This window comes from Misgurnus anguillicaudatus, chromosome 3 (genome assembly GCF_027580225.2).
Source record: "Misgurnus anguillicaudatus chromosome 3, ASM2758022v2, whole genome shotgun sequence".
NCBI lineage: Eukaryota > Metazoa > Chordata > Actinopteri > Cypriniformes > Cobitidae > Misgurnus > Misgurnus anguillicaudatus.
Window position 1 is genome coordinate 14,286,742 of NC_073339.2, and position 20,931 is coordinate 14,307,672.

The window sequence follows — 20,931 nt, forward strand, 5'->3', positions numbered from 1 at the left end:
GACCATTGGCATCTTTCACACAGAGATTTGCAAGTACTGTGCAAAAGTCTTAGGCCACCACCACCAGACTTGTTGTTTTAGAAATTTTAATGTCCATCCATATTTATTTTTTAATCTATTTTATTAAGATACAAATAGAAAATACAAGAAATATGTACAAAAAAAAATTAATTTTCAGGACTAAATGACCTCTCTTGGCACTAAACACAGCTTGAGCGTTTTTGAGCAGAATGCGTTCTTTAAAATTAGGATTTAATTTAATTTAAGTTTAAGAGGTCCTGCAGTTTCCTGCTATTGCTCAAGGAAGAAGAGTTTATCCTAAAAACTTGACACATCAGTTTACATTTTAACACAGTTTTAATACTATATACACATTTCCTGTATTTTCTGGATGTATACTATTAAAGAGACGGAGAAACAATTATACAGTCTTGTTCAAAATAATAGCAGTACAATGTGACTAACCAGAATAATCAAGGTTTTTAGTATTTTTTTTATTGTTACGTGGCAAACAAGTTACCAGTAGGTTCAGTAGATTCTCAGAAAACAAACAAGACCCAGCACCCACGACACGCACGCTCTTAAGGCTGCGCAATTTGGGTATTAGTTGAAAGGGGTGTGTTCAAAAAAATAGCAGTGTCTACCTTTTACTGTACAAACTCAAAACTATTTTGTACAAACATTTTTTTTTCTGGGATTTAGCAATCCTGTGAATCACTAAACTAATATTTAGTTGTATGACCACAGTTTTTTAAAACTGCTTGACATCTGTGTGGCATGGAGTCAACCAACTTGTGGCACCTCTCAGCTGTTATTCCACTCCATGATTCTTTAACAACATTCCACAATTCATTCACATTTCTTGGTTTTACAGCATTTTTGATATCACCCCACAAGTTCTCAATTGGATTAAGGTCTGGAGATTGGGCTGGCCACTCCATAACATTAATTTTGTTGGTTTGGAACCAAGACTTTGCCCGTTTACTAGTGTGTTTTGGGTCATTGTCTTGTTGAAACAACCATTTCAAGGGCATGTCCTCTTCAGAATAGGGCAGCATGACCTCTTCAAGTATTTTAACATATGCAAACTGATCCATGATCCCTGGTATGCGATAAATAGGCCCAACACCATAGTAGGAGAAACATGCCCATATCATGCTCCATGCTTCACTGTCTTCACTGTGTACTGTGGCTTGAATTCAGAGTTTAGGGGTCGTCTCACAAACTGCCTGTGGCCCTTGGACCCAAAAAGAACAATTTTACTCTCATCAGTCCACAAAATGTTTCTCCATTTCTCTTTAGGCCAGTTGATGTGTTCTTTGGCAAATTGTAACCTCTTCTGCACATGCCTTTTTTTTAACAGAGGGACTTCGGGGGGGATTCTTGAAAATAGATTAGCTTCACACAGACGTCTTCTAACTGTCACAGTACTTACAGGTAACTCCAGACTGTCTTTGATCATCCTGGAGGTGATCATTGGCTGAGCCTTTGCCATTCTGGTTATTCTTCTATCCATTTTGATGGTTGTCTTCCGTTTTCTTCCACGTCTCTCTGGTTTTGCTCTCCATTTTAAGGCATTGGAGATCATTTTAGCTGAACAGCCTATCATTTTTTGCACCTCTTTATAGGTTTTCCCCTCTCCAATCAACTTTTTAATCAAAGTACGCTGTTCTTCTGAACAATGTCTTGAACGACCCATTTTCCTCAGCATTCAAATGCATGTTCAACAAGTGTTGGCTTCATCCTTAAATAGGGGCCACCTGATTCACACCTGTTTTTTCACAAAATTGATGACCTCAGTTATTGAATGCCACACTGCTATTTTTTTGAACACACCCCTTTCGGCTAATTCAACTACTTGCCCAATTGCGCGGCCTTGGGAGCGTGCATATCATGAATGCTGGGTCTCGTTTGTTTTCTGGGAGTCTGCTGAACCTACTGGTGACTTGTTTGCCACGTAGCAACAAAAAATATACCAAAAACCTTGACTATTCTGGCTAGCCACATTGCACTGCTATTATTTTGAACAAGACTGTATATGATCACTATATAACATTGAAAAAACAACAAATCTAATTCTGGCATGGTGGCCTAAGACTTTTGCACTGTACTGTATATTGTAGAGAATGAAGCCAGCAGCCAAGTGACCACATGAATATCACAATTATTTTGACATCCAGCTATACGATAAATGCATAACTTGTTACAGAATCTGACCACGGTTTTATTTTGATGAGTTTTAGCATGTCTACCTCACTAAGTTCATTAAAACCAGCTGTCTGCATGTGTTAAAACAACCTAGCAGACTTGTTTAGCAAAGATGTTGAATGTCATTTAATAATTTTGAATATCTGATTTCTTGTTGGAAACGGAAAATTCCTAAATGAGAGAAAGAAATATGTTACAATTTAGAGTAGCAAGCATTTCTCCAATATGGCTTTGCAGACCAAAGACTCTAATTGTAGTAGCCTATATGACTAGCCTTAGCTTCAAGTGGCGCTCTCCGTGGTGCTGAACAACAGTGCACGTTTACTGCCAGCTTCATGAAAGTGCGACGGAGTAGGCGATGATGTTCATTTACATGTAGCATTCTCCGTGTTTAATATCAAGATATAGTTTTATAATTTTTATTTTATATACATGTTATGTACCAGCAAATTTTGCACACCGATCATTACAATTTGTCAACACACAGTAAAACTCGAGTTTTATATAAAATATATATTTTTTAATTTAGCCTATTATTGGAGTTTACAGCAAGGACACTTTTTTAAGATGAATCAGATTTAAAATAGTGTTGTAATGATAAACTATTGTTTAAAGGATGGCTTTACAACGAAAAAATCAGGAAAAAATAGGCCAATGACTTTACAACCAGGTCAAGGGAACCATAAACAAAAAGTTACTCCAGTTTGCGTTAAAAAAACATAATTGAGATTTGTATCCTTTATTCTGGACGTTGTAACAGTGAAATTTCTTTTAAACCTCATAGATAACATGTATTCTATATATTTTTCTTATTTTTTTCTTATGATTTCTTATATCTAGCCAACTATTTTTATGCCTTATAACTTTGCTGTCTGAACTAAAATATATTTTGGGTAAGTTTGCTTTTCAACATTGAACATTTTTGAAGAGACCTTAAAAATAAATATTAATTGAAATAAATTTAAAATCTTGCCACAAATTACCTCTCTGTCATAGTTTAAAGTGAATTTCAAAATGCGCATACTTTAAATGTAAGTAAGTTCACACCCAAACTTCTTAGCTGCTTTCAATAAAAAAAATGAAAAAATGTTAAGAATTAAGATTGAATTAATCTAACAACGTTTAACTTGTAGTATTTTTAACTTTTTGGGTTGTCTAGATCATCACTACTTTCTAAAATTGTTTTTGACCGTAACTAATTATTAAAATTATCACGAAAAGCCTTATTTGACCCGAATGCCTAAATGAGAATGAAACTAATTTCATATACACATTTTAAAACCCTAATTTGTTATTGTCAAGATTCCGATAGTGTATGCAAACGTATACAAAACATAAGCATTTATTTTGAATTAGCTATAGCTGAGGGCTGGCTCTCCCTCGTTCCTTTACTCTTATCGACAGACTTGTTGAAGCGTCAGAACCGTAATTCTCCTTTTTTGGGGAAACCCGTCATATCCTCTGTCCATATATGGTCACGAAGATGACACGCAGCGGGGAATCCTCTCACTGGAGACAATGAATGGGGAGGAGGGCTGATCGGTTGGACGGAGTGTATAAAAGCCGAGCGAAGGGAAGCCGCTGGTGTGAGAATCAACAGATCTACACATCTACTGATAGCTGGAGAGCTAAAATACTTTAACGCATCTCTCAAAAAAGGGGGGATTCCGAATTATTTACACTTCTTTTTGGACGAGCGCCTTTGACGGACTATCGGACTACATTAACTATCGGATCCGTTTGTGATCTTGCTTGTTTGCATACCACCTTTTATCAACCTGCTTGGACTGATAGCCATTTAACACCGTTTTACGCAAAGATGCTTAACAACATGGATTTAAACTCTCAAGATTCTTTCTACTCTCAGTATGAAAGCTGTAACACTTCTGCTATCGGTGTGGAAAGTCACAGCTCGAAAGACAACCAGGATGTCTTCGTGGATGCTGGAAGGACGGCACCTGGCCAGTTTGCGCACGGTGAGTTTCTGACACACTTTAGCATCACAGTTTTTTTTAATCCTTAGCTGTATTCATTGAAGGCCATTTGTATGGTTTGCATGCCCCTTATAATTATGTAGTATATGTTAAATCATTCTAGGGTACTCAGACTATAAGACGTGTAGTTATATAACGGATTTACGCGTTACGCTTTTCGTACTGACGCATGGCTGTTTGTCTCCACAGCAGGTGCGCTCATTACCCCCAAAACGGAGCCCACAAGTGGTACAGATCAGTATAACTCTTGTCATGGTCCTAAAGACAGCTACGCAACCTCCTTGGCTTACTCAGGCAGTTTCTATGTGGAAACATCTCAAGGAGCGCCGTGCAGCACGGAAACATTGCTCAACATGATAACCGAAATCGTTGGAATCTCAACAACCCCGGTGTCGGATGCCCGTCAGTGCGCGGACGGTGCGATAAATGGCAGTCATTCCTCTGTGGCCAGTGGCAGTAGCAGTTTTGGCGACGAGGCGGTCCAGGGACAGGCCTCCCCGCAGCTTTATTCCCCGGGACAGGCAAGCCACAGTTACCCGGACTCCCAGAGCACGCCGCAGGCCCAAGACTCTACCGCATCGCTGAACTTTTGCTCTTCTCAAGCCTCTACGCGTGACGCGGAGCCGCCGTCTGAAAACGCAACGTTCCCCGTGGTGATAAAAAATGAATTTGAAAGCAGCTGTTACGAGTGGGCAACTTTCAATAAGTCCGATAACTATTTGGATGCTGGCTTCCAGACAGAGGCGTTCACAATGCCCAATAGTTTTTCAACCGATCAACAGGTGAAAGAGCTTTTGGACTCTTATTCTCCCATATGCCCAAACCCAGAGATCGAGTTTAAAGTGGAAGGCACTCTTAAACAGGAGCAGTGCTTTGAAGGTACTTGCACACAAGGTTTTAACGCCCCCATGTTTAACTACTCCGCTCCAGTTATGGATATCCAATCTAACAATATTTTGAAACCCACCATGTTTCCAAATATTGAACTCCAGTCTAGCTGCGACACAACCTACTCGACCTCAACAATAGACTCCGTTCTGTATTCATCTTTATTACCGGAGTCCTTTAGCCAAACTTACACACGGGCTCAGAAACCCAACAGGGCAAGAAAGAGCCCTGCAACTTCCACCGGGCCCGCAAAAGAGAAACCATTCACTTGCCCAATGGAGACCTGCGACCGGCGCTTCTCTCGCTCGGATGAGCTGAACAGACACATCCGTATCCACACGGGACACAAACCTTTCCAGTGCCGCATCTGTTTGCGCAGCTTCAGCAGAAGCGATCATCTGACCACGCACACTCGCACTCACACGGGCGAGAAACCTTTTTCTTGCGATGTTTGCGGCAAACGCTTTGCCAGGAGCGACGAAAGAAAACGACACGGTCGTGTGCACCTTAAACAGAAAGAAAAGATGGAGTTAAAGCCACAAGTGGTTAATACGTGGCCGTTCACTTTACCTGAAGCAATTTGATCGAGAATTGCGCAGGGCATTATGAGCTCTTGCTGTGCTTGATGTCACATCTTTCCGTCTTGGAAGATTCAAGCTTTCTCAAACAGTTATTTAAGCTACAGATTACGACTCCAAAGCTCAACATTGAACGTTGTGGCAATTGTTGCAGGCGACCCGTATGCGCGTAAAGGTCCACTGAGGTGACAGATCGCCCCTTCTTGAATAGGGAAATCGAGTTTAAAGACGGAACCTCCCATGATGAACCTTGCATGCAGCTTGCTGTATATGCAGCAAGTGCATAATATTGTGGGTTTTTTATTGTTTCCTCGGCCATTGTATTTCTTTTTTCGGGGAGCGTGTGTTGCAGAGCACATGGACTGAAGTTCAGCACTTTTACTATGGAACAGCTCCAACCTCGACCTTGCATTGTAATGCGGTAGTAAAGCGCACAGCTGGAATGTATTGCACTTATCTCCACTTTCAGACTTAAAAGTGTTTTATTTCGTGCTTTTTGGTCTTTTCTATACGCTGTCACATGTTTAAGAAATCTTTAACGTGCATGTAAATGTTTGAGTAAAATTAATAATCTCTGATGGATGCACAGCAGAAATCTGATTTACCTCGTTTTACAACATGGTGACATTATTGGTTAGTTTGTGCCAAGGTTTTTACAACGTATTTCCCCCTTTATAAATGTTTCATTTTGTTGCTATGCTTTCGAATGGTAATTGTGTTGTACAGTTAAAGACTTCAGTTCAACTATTGTCAAATCTAGACAGCAAGTGAGAAGAAATAAATCAATTTATATGCCAATGATCATTTGTATTTTTCTAACAACTGCTAGTTTTTACATTTTATCTGATGAACAATTTATATCTTTATGTACAATGTGTGTTATAGAAAACACAGACCACTCCAAAAGATGATTTAAGGCCATAATTCTGATAGCATCTATTTGAATGTGTTAATCAGGTTTTAGTACCATTGTCTGCCCCGGGGATCTGTTATTTGATAACAGATACTCAGTATTTTACCAGATCAAATTTGTGTATTCATATTTGACCTTGTGACCCTAATTATAAGTCATAAATCACTTAGATTTTTCAGCTCACATGACTCCTTATATTTAGTATAATAATGTGAAGAAAGTAGAATAGCACAGGGTTTAACATTGATGTTGAGTGATTAGAAAGCATACATTTCTGCAGATTTCTATAGTTCTTTCACATGATATTAGAAGAGTTTTGACATGCCTTTCAGACTAAAAGCTTTTGTATTGTAATAGCTGAATTAATCAATCACAGTAAAAGGGACATTTAGAAGAAATGCGAACTTGCCTTAAGTTATGATAATTATACTGGAGAACTGATTTTGTACATATCAAGACGGTTTATACGCAATACTTTGGATGAACATTGATGTTTGTTATTTTTATGACAAATATTTATGAATAAAACAATTTCTTAAGGTGTATAAGAAAAATGCTGGTCATTTAAACCCTTGCTATTTTGTGTACATTCCTCTGATCTGTCAAGCCTATCTCATGCAGACATCTCCACATGCTTCAAGTTCTTGCAATCTGTCGCCAAGAGCTTAGCAGCAGCAATAGGGACTCCTCAACATGCAGGCTGCCCTGTACGCATGACGCGTCCCGCTGGCAGTACATCACTGGCTCCCACTTCGATGTGTAAGAGCCTGCCGCTGTCTCCCTGATGCTAAGGCACTGTCAGCGATCAGCATGTGATGGGTTTTATATTACGGCACACTGTGCATTTCATCAGACAGAGGAAAAGAACTCTTTGAAAATAGCATCTGGTAAATTCACTGTATTCTTTAGACGAGTTAAATGCTGCATTTATAATGCAGTGGTCATAGTGCAACATTGTGATTGTTCAACTGAATAAATTTTCAGATGGGGAAAGAACAGAAGCAGATATTCATACAATGCCAAAAAATACACTCTAAAAATAGGCCAAAAAGGAAAAAACCAACCATTGGGGAATATTAAGCCAGAACACGTTTATATTTGATTCATCAATGGGTTAAAATCCCCAACATAGATTAAATTACAACACAACAATTTGGGTTTATCACTTTATTACCCAACGCTAGGTTTAAAATAACCTAGAATTGTTTAGTGTGCCATGTTTTCTAAGCACGACTAAATGAGATGGCACTTTAAGGCTAACATCAAAGTGACATTTATGCCACAATTTCTACTTTAAAATGTACCGGTATATAAATACTGTATATATGGTGAAACTTCACAAAAACAATAGCCTCTAAAAGACAATATACATCTTATATCAACAACCCCTAATTAATGTCTGAATTAGAGATTATTTACTGTAATAAAATGCAGTGCATGCAAAATTACACCTCATAAAATAAAAAATAACCTAAAGATTAATAAATCAACTAGCCAATATTAATCTTGTAGACGATGCATTGAACTCTAGCTATATAGAATTTACTAGGATTATCGGTAATTCCTTAATATGGTAAAAAAATTTGCCAGATGCATATCAATTAACATGCATTCGGTAACATCTCAAATTTTGATGTCAGTTGAATCAACCTCAATGTGTTTGGCTACATAAACAAAAGTAAAAGATAACGTAAATCATCTAAGTAAAGACCATAATACATTTTTAAGAGTCCATAAGTAAATGCAAATATCTTTAATTCAACGGTAAAAACAAAATGCTATAGATTATTTTCAACCCAGTGTTGGGTCAAAACCGTGGAGTAACCTTCCGATCTCTCTGATGAAGCCAATACGGAAGTGATTTAAACTGCAATATATCGACTGGCTGCTATAGGCTGGCTCCAAAAGGGAGTTAATTCCCATAGACCCGCATGTTAAAATGCCCAAATTTAGAGCAGAAAAAAGATGTTTACAGCCTGGTATAAAAAGTGTTTTGGTCTGTATAGCTAATTTTGCCCTTCATGACAACTGTGAGGGGGGTGAATTTTTATGTAACTCATCCGCTTAAATTATATTAAGCCTTAAAGTTCTGCATAATTAAGGATGTGGCCACTTGAGTGACGGGTGAACTGCTACTACTGTCACTAGAATCGAGCTAGGCGGGCGTGGATTCAGCAACCAGCAATCTCAGCTTCACCCACGTCCCGCCTCTTTATCCATTTTCGAATATCCGCGAGTGATGCGCGGTGAAGCGCAGCCAAGATGGCTACAGCAGGAATACAGCCTACTATCTTAAGAAACCTATGGGTGACGTCACGGACACTACATCCATCTTTTTTTTAGAGTCTATGGTCAAAACGGTACCTAACCTCTTGGGTTGCCATTGATTCTGTGCTGGGGTGTCTCAACCCAAAACTGTGTTTATATTTGACCCAATTTTCTGTGTAAATCTAACCGATGGCTGGGTTTGTCCTTTTTGACTCAACACTGAGTTGAAAATATCCCGGCACTTCTTAGAGTGAATAAGCATTGCCTACATCATTTATTTATTTATTTTTCCAACAAAAAACTTTTGATTTGTTTGGATGTTAAAGATGTTACATCATCATCTCTTAAATTAAAAACTACATTGAGGACATTGAGCTACCTACACTATTTATAGGTATACTCATTACCTGCGGAAGGCTTTGTCTGTGTCTAAGCGCCAGTTCACCGTCGTCAAATTTCTCCATGCCGGTCAAATTAAGTGTTTGTTTTATGACGCTTTAAAGCCTGACTTTTAAAAGCCAGAGGTCTTGTTAAGTGTTACTAGCTATATGGGTCTCAAGTACACCTTATTAATCATAGTTGCACTTCAGGCTAAGCTTAAAGACGATGCGGCCGCGAGATTGATCCGTCCCGGCGCAATCATTGGGTGATTTTATATCCACCTTGACGATGTGTAGCCGGCGTAGCATGGTCCTCGGGTGGGCTTCGTAATCAGGGTGCATAATCATAAGCTACTGATGGCAATCAGCCTTAGCGGATTAATTCGTCGGATGGCTCCCCGGCCCGGCGGTCCTGTCTCTGATCCTGAAGAAGGGTGTGGGTGTTTTGGAGAGTGCAAATGATTAAGATGGAGAAGTGGCGAGGTAAAAGAGCTCGTTATGCAAACATTTAAGTGTTTGATTCCATTGTTCTGAAAGCGAATTTCTTCATTAATATTACTGGTCAGGATAGACACTAGTGGATGGATTCAAGAAGTTGCCGAGGTGTTTTTATTCCGCACTAAATGGCAAGTTAATCCAAGGGGTCAAGGAGTCTTGTCCAGGCTACTGCTGTTTTTCACGGTGAAACATCACTATGGCAACACGGGTTAAGCGTCACGGTGCGCCAAAATGGAATGGAGAGGTGAACGTTTTGAGTGAGATGAATTGCCTGAAAGCAATTCAATCACATGGTAGAACAGTTCAGAGCTGTCCTTGATGGTGCGGTGGAGGCAAAGAGCCTTTACACCCAGAACAGATCAAAACTGTTAATGCGATTCTGTCAGTATAACATTGTAAGCGGGTGAAGATTCACAAAACAAATCTTTTTGGGAAGACCCACTAGTACTGCCAAACAGAAAGACAATGTTGCATTAGTTTCATGTTAATTAGCTTTTTGTGCTGTGCACAATTAATGTAAGATTAAAGTTTAATGTTCATTTAAACATTTATTTAAAGCATGATGCATCGCCCACTAAGTCAACGCCATAAACTTGAATGGCAGTGCAGATAGATAGATCTAGTTTTAAAAACCACATTTTAAGACGAGTATCATGGTTACCCACTTCACCTTAAACTAAAATGCAAAAATACCCATGCATCCACACAGCACATAGCCCACAGTAGTCTTAAGTCAGAAGAAGCCTTGAATAGAGACGGTTACCCTGTTCTCAGTGGGACAGTGATTGTGGTGTGGCTGACATTTGTGCGGCGGTAATGAGGCTTGGCCAGCGACGGCTATGTCACATTGGGCCATCCATGTCAGCGTGTGTCAGAGAAAGACTGGAAGAGGTGAAGAAAGAGAGGATAAAATTGTGCAAGATAAAGAGAAAGAAAGAGCGAGCACATATTTAGACATGAAGAGATACTGAGAATCAGAGAGAATGTGATTAAGATTAAAAGATGCAGATGATCAGTTACAGTCATACTGCAGCATCACATACGGTGTCAAATGAATGAGTGCCACAATGAGGCAACAGTTACATCAAATGAAGTTTACCACATCCGATCACACTGAAATCTACTATTGGAACCAGAGCTGTGCTGCCTATCTTTTGCCAGGATTTTTTTCTTGTTTATAACCTGTTACATTGGTCTGTCGGTAGATAGATTATTGGGTATATAGAACATTTCCAAATAGTAATTGATTTCTGCATGTTTTTCATTTTAATGCCACCCCCCAAACCCCCGACATCCACCCCCACACTATCAGAACGTAATAGTTGAAATCCTTTTCCAAAAGGGCATTAGCAAATGAGTGGGTTGGGTGTGCTTAACTCACTGTCAGGGCTCAGCAGGAGTAGTCTATACATACATTTGTTGTACTATTCCTCAATACTCTGCTTATGAATCATGGGACCATTATATGTGCATGAGCTGTGTGCACATATATCATGTATGAAAAGAGGTATTGCTTTCTATTCTGACAATACCACATTGGAATAAGGCAGAGAACTGACAGGTTTGTTGTAAAAACACGGCAATGTGCTTGTACATAAGGATGCTACTGTAGTATACAGGAATGACTGTGCTCCACTTAGGGTATAATTACACTGAAAAAGATAAATCTGGATGGATGTAAATGTAATTTAATCTGGAATATCACCAATAAAAACTTAAGTATCTATGTTCACATGAATATATATTTTAAACTAATCAACATTTGTTCAAACCACAAGACAATGTGTTTTTGTAAAGCACACACACACTCAGTACAAAATAATTTCACTTGATTTTGTGCCATGTCCAAGTAAAGTAAATACAACATGACCCATTTAAATGTGTAAAAATTATGTTAACTTAATCATTTTGTGTTGGGACTACATGCATGATTTTTGTTGATATGGGCAGTGCAACTGTATTTCCCAGCATGCTTTGTATGCAAATGCATTTGGAGAGTATTTTTATGTGTTATTTTCTGCACTGTAAGCAAAGAAAAAGACTTGATAGTGTTTATTGTTTGTTTATGTTATTGATCTATAAGAGTTTGTGTTATATATAGTCGATATTTATATTTCTTGTGGTTACAATCGTGCAAAGGAGTGGTGCTTTTTGTCAGATAGTGGAATGTGAGACACTTCACTCAATGAGCATTAACCGTGTTAATGCTAGTGTGATAATGAGATTCATATGCTCATCTTATGCATCATACATTATGTCATTGTTATTAACATGCTAACATGTGTAAATAGATTGCATGTACCTTTACAATATACAACACATTTGGAAAAAAAAAACGAAGTAGATGTAACTTAAAATTTGTAATATGAAAATTAAAAATGTTTATTATTACACACATAAATACTAAAATTAAGTTGTATGTAGAAATTACAAACAGAAAATTAAGAAGTTTGAACAAAGACTAGTCTTGTATGATCTATGTGATAAAATTATGCAAAAAATATATATATATATTTTTTAAATAAATCAAGAAGAACATTTTATCAGTGTAGGTAAAATTGTTTATCAAAAAAAGCTTGCAATTAATTTTGGTATCTTAGATTTGTGGCAACATCTAAAGTTTAAAATGTGTTTTAAACAAGAATAAAAGACTTATTATTTTTAATACAAGTATTAATGTATCAAATATTGTGTTTAAGTGTCATTATTAGGTAAGTCTTTCGTTTTACCTCCTAAATATCATTATATGGTTTTGTTTAAACAACATGAGAGTGAGTTATTAATAATGACAGAAATATGTTTTGTAAATTTCTTTGAATATTTTGTTTATAAAAGATGCTTAAACATCTTTATTTAACTGGCTTTAGCCAAGCCTTGTCTTTGAAACCAGGTACTTATCTCATAATTAGATCATGAAGACTTTAGCCTGGATATCACATTTATGACAGACACTTTAACATTTGTGTTGAAGGTTTGTGGTAATCTGACTGTCTACCTGTCTGTCAGCCTAACAATCGAACAGTCTAATGTGAAGCAGCAAGACCATTGTCAGACATATCACATTGCCATAAGGACACCTGTCTGCTGCATTCCCCACAATGTGTCTTCACAATAAATTTGCTAACTTCAGTAGTGAATGTGATTAATCAAAGCCATTTCATTATTATTATTATTGATGATGATGTATAATTTTTATTCATATATATATTATCATAAACCATACTTGTTTAAAGTTTATAATAGGAATTTTTACATTTGTGCTGTTGCCAACATTTATTTTTTACAGTCAGAGAGAGGTTCACTACAGGTTGTAGTGAATATTATGAGCTATAATTTTGAACATGACAATATTGTTCATGGACATGCTATTTTGGACTGAGGAAAGGCAGCATCCAAGGTTAATAGTCTTCGTTTTGTTAAATAACATTTAGTTATTACAGAAGGGTCTACTTTATGGGCATCTATCTACATACTTACCAAAAACTTAGATACCAATTTATGGGCTTTACCTGTATTTACAAATCATTTTAATTCATTGTTGATACACAAAGCATATTTTCAAGAGTGTTAGATATCACATCATTTTTTCATAACAGTTCAGTATCCAGGCTGTAATGTTTAAAGGGACATATGCTCATTTTCCAGCTCCCCTAGAGCTAGACATTTGATTTTTATCGTTTTGGAATCCATTCAGCTGATCTCCGGGTCTGGCGGTACCACTTTTAGCATAGCTTAGCACGATCCATTGAATCTGATTAGACCATTAACATTGTGCTAAAAATAACCAAAGTGTTTGCTCTTATGTAGCTACATTGTGCACCAAGACCAACAGAAAATTAAAAGTTGGTAACTTACAATAAAAGGGGACTATTTTCGGGCAGTGAGTAATATTATTGCGCCTCCTCCTGCAGCCATGTTGTGGTAGCAAAGTCCTTGATTATTATGTCAGAATGAGAGTATAGTTCCTAGCCATATCGGCCTAGAAAATCAACTTTTAATTTTCCATCGAGTCAAGTTTTAAATAGGAAAAATATTGAAACTCTTCGGTTATTTTTTTAGCACGATGCTAATGGTCTAATCAGATTCAATGGATTATGCTAAGCTATGCTAAAAGTGATATCGCCAGACACGGAGATCAGCTGAATGGATTCCAAAATGGTAAAAATCGAGTGTTCAACTCTATAGGGGAGCTCGGGAAAATTAGCATATTTTGAAAAAAGTGCAAGTTTTATAATTAATTACATATCCCATATCATTTAGACCTTTACAAATCTAACTGGGCATGCAAGGTCATTGTAACTTTTTGTGACGCCAAAAAACATGCAATTGTTTGTTTTATTTGGTTAATTTTAGGTTTGATTTCAAACTGTGCATTATTTGTTATTCTTTTTTATATGTGCAGAGAATTACCATCTATTTGAGCAGAACCTGTAAGTGCCTCGTTATCTCCCCACCCCCTCTTCTTAAAATCGTGGTACAGTCCCTCCCACTGTGGCTTTTCGCTGAAAATGAATTGTCACTGGGAATAAGGTGGGGGGCATGAAAAGTGGATGTGGTCTCTCTATCTGGGACCTTGCTGTGAAAACACAGTAGCTCTTAAAGGACTCTACTTTGCCAGCAGGTAGACAAGACCATACCACGGGATGAAACTGACCTCCTCTGGTGTCCTGCGGTGCTTGAACATTTACAAAAGCTCTTCAATTACTCTCTTAATTATTGAGCCATTATAAAGACTATAATTATTTGACTTCATCTAAAGTATGCTGATTGCTAGGATGACATAGGTGGATGAAAGTTTGGTGTACAGTATGTGCAAATTAAATAGGACATTTCCTTATAAAGCATAACAGGAAACAATGGCTGCTCGCTCAATTTAGAGAACCTCGTTCTTTTATCCCCTCGAGGGCGATAAGGGTGAGGTGTTTGTGACCCACTGGGAGGACAGATGCATTCTCTTCTCAGCAGTAATTATCAGCATTTACTATTGAGAGGAAGTGTTACCGATAGAGATTTAGCTTCCTCATTCTCTGTATAAAATTACATTAGGATATATATTTACAAAGCCAAGATACTGTCACTCCCCAGACACAACACAATCTTCACCTAAGCAAATGTGATGTTTTCCGACAACACAGACACTTTTTTTCACAACTTTGATTTTATTCTTGTCTTATTTTGCTGACAAATCAAAGAATCCAGAAAGTTTAAAGATATTCCACTGAGAAATGTGATTATAGTCTGAACAAACAGGTACCATGCATCAAACAGCAGGTGTACCTCAAATCCCTTGATGTTCACTGTTGGTTAGACACTGTTTACATCCTTTAGAAGTTGTCTGGCCATTCAGATCTATTAGAAGTCAGTGGGAGACAGATCTCAATGCTGTTTCTCTCGTCCTTCTCTCATTGAACTCTGACGGTGGGCTGGATTGATGGCTCAATGCATTCACGAAGCGTCAGTCTATCCCCATTTGTAATCACTCAAGGAGGGACACATGATCTAAAGTGGGAACCTTCTTCCTCTACTGGACAGCTCTGCCCTGTTGGCTTCTTTATGTCTAACAGGCTGGTGGCAGGATGTACAGGTTAAGTATTAACCAAATACAGGCTCAGCCTTACAATTGATTACGTCAAAGATCTCCACAGGCATGACGTTCATCGTCCATCTTCAGTGGTATACTAGATGTCCGCATTAATTAACAGTCAGTGATGGAATGAGGCACATTTGATATCTGTCTGCATTTTGCTGAAACAAAATGTATCTGATGATTTTCACAGCTGTTACTGAATTATGAACCAATCAAGAAAACACTTTGCCCTGTTGAAACAATGTTGGACAAATAGTATGAATTAATAGTTTCTGAACCATTTAGTTGTAGCAGCAACAGCATTTTTAAGCACCCTCTATGTGCGTCTGACACAAAGTTTTGTAAATGATCCTTTTTTCTCAGGCTCGTATGTTTAGGTTCAGTAATTTCACTTTAATGACAACTAAAATGTTATTAGTCAGTAATTGAAATGTCTTATTTTCAAAAATGTCACTTTAGTCATTTTATTTTATTTATTTTTTATTTTTTTTTGCAAAATCTTTGGACAAGACACATGAAGAGTTTTGTTCCAAAACGCAAAGGCAATAAATCCACATTGACTAATTTTGGTAAAAATTTGTTTTCTATACCAATAAAGTGACAAGATGAACATTTTTATCTTTATAAGTTTTAAATTTTTACATAGCATCGTAGGTTATAATAACATTAAATATTCAAATCCATAATTTGATTTTCAAAGATTTATTATAAAAACTTATTATTTTTTCCACAAAATGCAATAAATCCATGTTTTTTTTCCAAAATGCTATAAATCTATTGAATCAATATATAAATGTGCTTTCATCTTTGCCATCTTACATTAATTTACTGTAGTTGACTAGTGGTATACACTGCTAAAAAATAAACATTAATGGCATTAATCAAAAACACTTACTTTGTCATATTAAGAACACTGTCATTGCTGCTGTCATCATGGGGATGTCGTTGATTAACTTTTTTGACAGCGATCAGCTGTAAAATGTTTTGGTCCTGTTCGATTTTCGATTTTTGAGTAAAATCATGGAAAGTTTTTCATAAGATCCCCTGGAGTCAATGTGTTAGCATGTCAGAAGCTTGATGCTGTCGTGTAAGAACAAGCAACAGCGGGCATTTTTCTTCACCCGAGTGCCTCTCACGTAAATTATTTGATTTTGATGGCTTCTTCCCCGCCACAGAAAACCACCACAGGTTTATCAGTGCTATCAAAATTATTGTTTTGTTTTTGTTTGTTTGTTGGTCACGAAGTACAAAGTAGATAAGAAAAACTAGGATTCTGTGTGTATTCAAAGTGCCGCCATTGTTGTTTACAATGCGTGGAATGGTGCGCTTTGATTTGTTGAGTGGATTTATTGCATTCTGCAGAGAAGGAGAAGTGGCGTTTATCGTGTTTTGGAAAAAAAAGGGAGAAAAGATGACAGAATAGAAAGGCGGATATCTACGGAAGCCGAGAGAGGCCATGCACTATTATTATTTTTGCATGCTTGTTTTCTCATGATCACAAAAGTTGTTTTCTCGTGATCTCGACATAACAAAAGTTGTATTTTTGAGATGTGATTAAAGCTTACGATAGAATGTGTTGTTTTGTTTGTAAACAGCAAAAGCATATTTTGCTAAATTAGCATGGATAAACAAATTCGATTTTACTTGGATCAGAGATTCGCTCAAGCTGAAATAGATTTGTCAATATTTACAATTTTACAGTGGTGAATTTAGGGACTGTCTTTAAAGCAACACTAAAGACTTATTGCTCTTTGCTCCCCCTACAGGTTAGAAGCGTAATTGTCTATTACCACTGTCGTAAATACTGCAGCATAGCTGGCTCTGATAGGATTGTAGGTCTGCCGTAAAGGAAGTTTTTGTAGTTTTCACTTGAACTTCAGGACCACCACCCGACTGTTGGAAACTTCTTTAGTGCGGTTTTGGCCGATAGCAAATGTGAAAGTGCCATTCACCCTGTTTTGAGTGGATGAACCACTGAAACTTTTTTGGAAACTTTATTTTAAGGTAAAAAAAACTCTTTGGTGTTGCTTTAAGTAACTCAATAATGTACAAATTTCTACTTTTAACAACATTTAAATGGAATGACTGAAAGTCAACAAACAGTCACAAAACCAACGTGTTTATGTGGTTGTCTGCTATAATGGACACTTTTTAGATTTTTGATATTTATTTAAATAAACAGTTAAATACTATTGAAGATAGAAATGTGTACAGTATTACTTTAGCGATGGTCCCTAAATTCATGAACATGAACCGTCCAACTTTATTTATTTATTAAGTCTATCGGCTACACATTAGCTACCCATGTGGTAACAGCGAAGACCCCAACTTATGGATTACCAGTCCACTTCAAAATACACTAAATATTATGGACAGGAAATTATATTATGACATTTGGATTATTGTGTCAGGATAACGAGAAGGATTTTCTCGAATTTCAGAAAAGAACCGCCTTCTTCACTTTTTAAAAAAATGCAATTGCGCAACACTCCTGATTGACAACTAGGAGTACCAATAGTCTTAACTTTTTAATACTGACCAGATACAATACTGATTTTGACAGTAACTTATATTTTTTTAAATAGCGTTTATCGTGTTTTGGAACCAAACTCTTCATATATAAACAGTTAATAATTAAAGATGCAACTTTAAACATTGCAAGTGATGAAAGTCAGAATGTAAAAAAGAAGAAACTGAACCACACATTAGATGGCGTTGTGATCCATAACTGCACCATTCGGGTTGTATTCAGGTCCAAGTATTCATAAACTGAAACAAGTTTAAATGTGATCCACGGTCATTTTGCACGCCATCGTTCATCTAATTTAACTTTTGTGCCCTTAGAGGTCACGTTTGGTGGATTCTGCCAACAAAGTGGTATTCCTGAATGGCCTGAGGCGGCGAATTGAAGCAAAGGTATTTGATGAAATCATTATCATATGGTCAAAATCATTATCAAATTTTTGAGAGAGGTGGCGTTTCGCTTTTGCATCTGAGCTCCTGTTTGTATGGAGTGTCTCCTGGTATGTCTCTTGGACAAATAGGACTCCATGGTGGTGGTGGTGGTTTGGCACACTGAGTAAAGCTTTGGGCTTGTAATCCAAAAGATTTGGGTTTGAACCCCATCAATGCTAGCCTTTAATTGTACCTCCTATGCTTGGCCCTGTCATTATATTTCTAGTAAAAACCATGCTGTACACATACTTCCTGTGGCATTGATGTTTCATTCATGTATCTAAGAGCTTTCAATTAATCTTGTGCTGCAGTGTTGAATTTCCAGTGTTTCACAAGTACAACATGGCATACAGTAGACAAGAAACGATTTTATACATTCTGATACCTCCACATCAAATAAAAAAGTACATGACTACATTTGCTTATATGTGACCTATAAAGATATTGGTTTAAACTGACAAAAATCTGTCAAGGCCACAGGGCATCGACATTGATCTTGCAGCGACCTATAGGCGAGGCATACTTTTATGCGTTCAGAGCAACACATGTCCCTCATTATGTACCACAGTGCCCTAACATCAAAGATCCTCATTATATTTGACAATGGGTTGTGCGCCAGGCGATTCCCCGAGCTAGGGCATTAAAGTGTAACGGGTTCAAACAACTTAGTCTTTATGGATATGCAACATGGGCCGCAAGCCACTCGCCATGTCTTGTGCACAAAGGTTGTTGAAATAAGGCTAAAAGGGGAAAAGACATGGGGATGAATTCATGTATGTTGTCACTGACAGTGCAGCAAAGCTCACAGCACATTTGCAAGAATTTCAAAGTCACAGATTGCAGAAGAGTTTCACCTGTCATTCGTGACTGCCTGAGATTGTACATTTCCACAGCATTTTATAAGTGGAATGTTGATTCTTTAATATCCACATGATGTTTAAATCCGCTTTGATTGAGCCACTACTCTATTTTTGTTTACCACGTAGCTCATATCAATCGTAATTCAAGCAATGTGACAGCAGTCTGATGCTAACCCTTGCAATGGGGTTAAACAAACCACTATATCAGTTAAATCTATTAACATGCAAATCAGTGTAACAATTCAACAGCCTGTTGTCATACCTACACTGAAAGCCCAAATAAGTTGCAGAAAACACACATGCGCACACACACATACACTTGATAAGATATACTCTGTTACTATGGCAACATCTGTGGCTCAAGCTAAGAATGCAGAGGTCTGTATTATTGTCATTGTTGAACGTGATTTTCACACATTTGTCGGCACGGTGTCATTAACTGATAAAGATTACTAGAATTTTTTTGCAGCTTTTCAATTCATGTGCTACTGTTTTCGAAAATTGCCTTCTTGTGAAACTAAGACAGTCTTTAGCAAGCTAATGATCCTTGAAATCAGTATGTTTTGTGACATTTACTGCCTAATCTAGGTTAATATGCATATTGTGTGCCAATCACAATCACGCCCCTCACTTAAGCCCGTTTGTTTATTTTGTCCTCTCGGTTTGCTCAATGGCCACTCGTGTTATATTATTGCCATGCACTCCAGCGCTTAAATGACTTTTTCATTGTTTGTTTCTAGTACATTTTACAAAGTAAACAAACTTTCAGTGTTTGCTATGTTTAGCTGGATTCAGAAAAGTTTGTCTGATTTAATTCGATACATGTCATCTCTTAAAAATAAAGGTGGTTCACAATGGCATAGAAGAACCATTTTGGTTTCATAAAGAATCTTTAACATCCGAAGAACCTTTCTTTTGCACAAAAAGTTATATGTGATTTTTGATTAGGTATAGGAAGGTATTAAAAACGTTTCTTTTAAGAACATTTGACTGGATGGTTTTTTGAGGAACCAAAAATGGTTCTTGCATCGGGGTGAAAAAATGCAACATTGTAAAAAAACACTATATAAATTTTGGATGATTTCAAACTAATATTTTAAAGTAAAAAAAAAACACATTTTGTAATGCCTTTAAGTTTTAATGTTTGCTCAGTTCAAGTGTTTCAATCAGAGTATGTATGTTGACTACACTGTTGGCTGATGTATGTCAAATACCAACATGAATGTTGCTGTAAAATTGCAATTAAAAATCTAGCCTTTTCATCATCCTATAAAGGAAAACATCACCGTTTTTCAATATTTTACTATGTTCTTACCTCAACTTAGACGAATTAATAGACCCCTTCACAGTTCATGTCACAGGCGGTTCCCACTGCGCATGTCGGGGTCAGAAAAGTCATTACAGCAGATTGAGTTGCGTATTATTCGTATCGTCAAAAATGCCTACTTGCCTCGTGGGCTGTGAAAATCGCACCAGGTCTGCCGTTAAGTTTTTCGGGATTCATGCAGAATTTCAAAAACAAAAAAATACAACATCTGGCTGCAAGCAATTAAACGTGCAGACTGGGACAATGCAAAGATCAAAGAGGCTTGTGTTTGTAGTGCTCACTTCATTTTAGGTAAGTCATAATTTTTCAGCCCTGTTAGATTAAACTAGAAAGCCTGGATGGTATGAACGGTTTACCCCATGCTGCGCGCGCACCCTATAGTCATTCAATGTTTACAAACCTTGAAGGGGTCTATACATACCTATCTTTTTCAATGCGTGCACTTCATCTTTGTACAGCGCGCCCATTCATTCCT

General features: G+C 37.3%; 1 protein-coding gene across 2 annotated transcripts; it reads left to right on the forward strand.

The window, feature by feature from the left end:
• Positions 1-3,601: 3,601 nt before the first annotated feature.
• LOC129444240 (uncharacterized) lies at positions 3,602-7,124 on the forward strand. 2 transcript variants are annotated; one of them, XM_055204780.2, is made up of 2 exons: positions 3,602-4,184; positions 4,395-7,124. In XM_055204780.2, the coding sequence occupies exons 1-2, from the start codon at positions 4,028-4,030 to the stop codon at positions 5,672-5,674; spliced, it is 1,437 nt and encodes a 478-aa protein (XP_055060755.1). In that variant the 5' UTR covers positions 3,602-4,027; the 3' UTR covers positions 5,675-7,124. The 2 variants fall into 2 exon arrangements, with proteins under 2 accessions (XP_055060755.1, XP_055060754.1); XM_055204779.2 differs by having other exon boundaries at positions 3,687-4,184; positions 4,392-7,124.
• Positions 7,125-20,931: the final 13,807 nt, after the last annotated feature.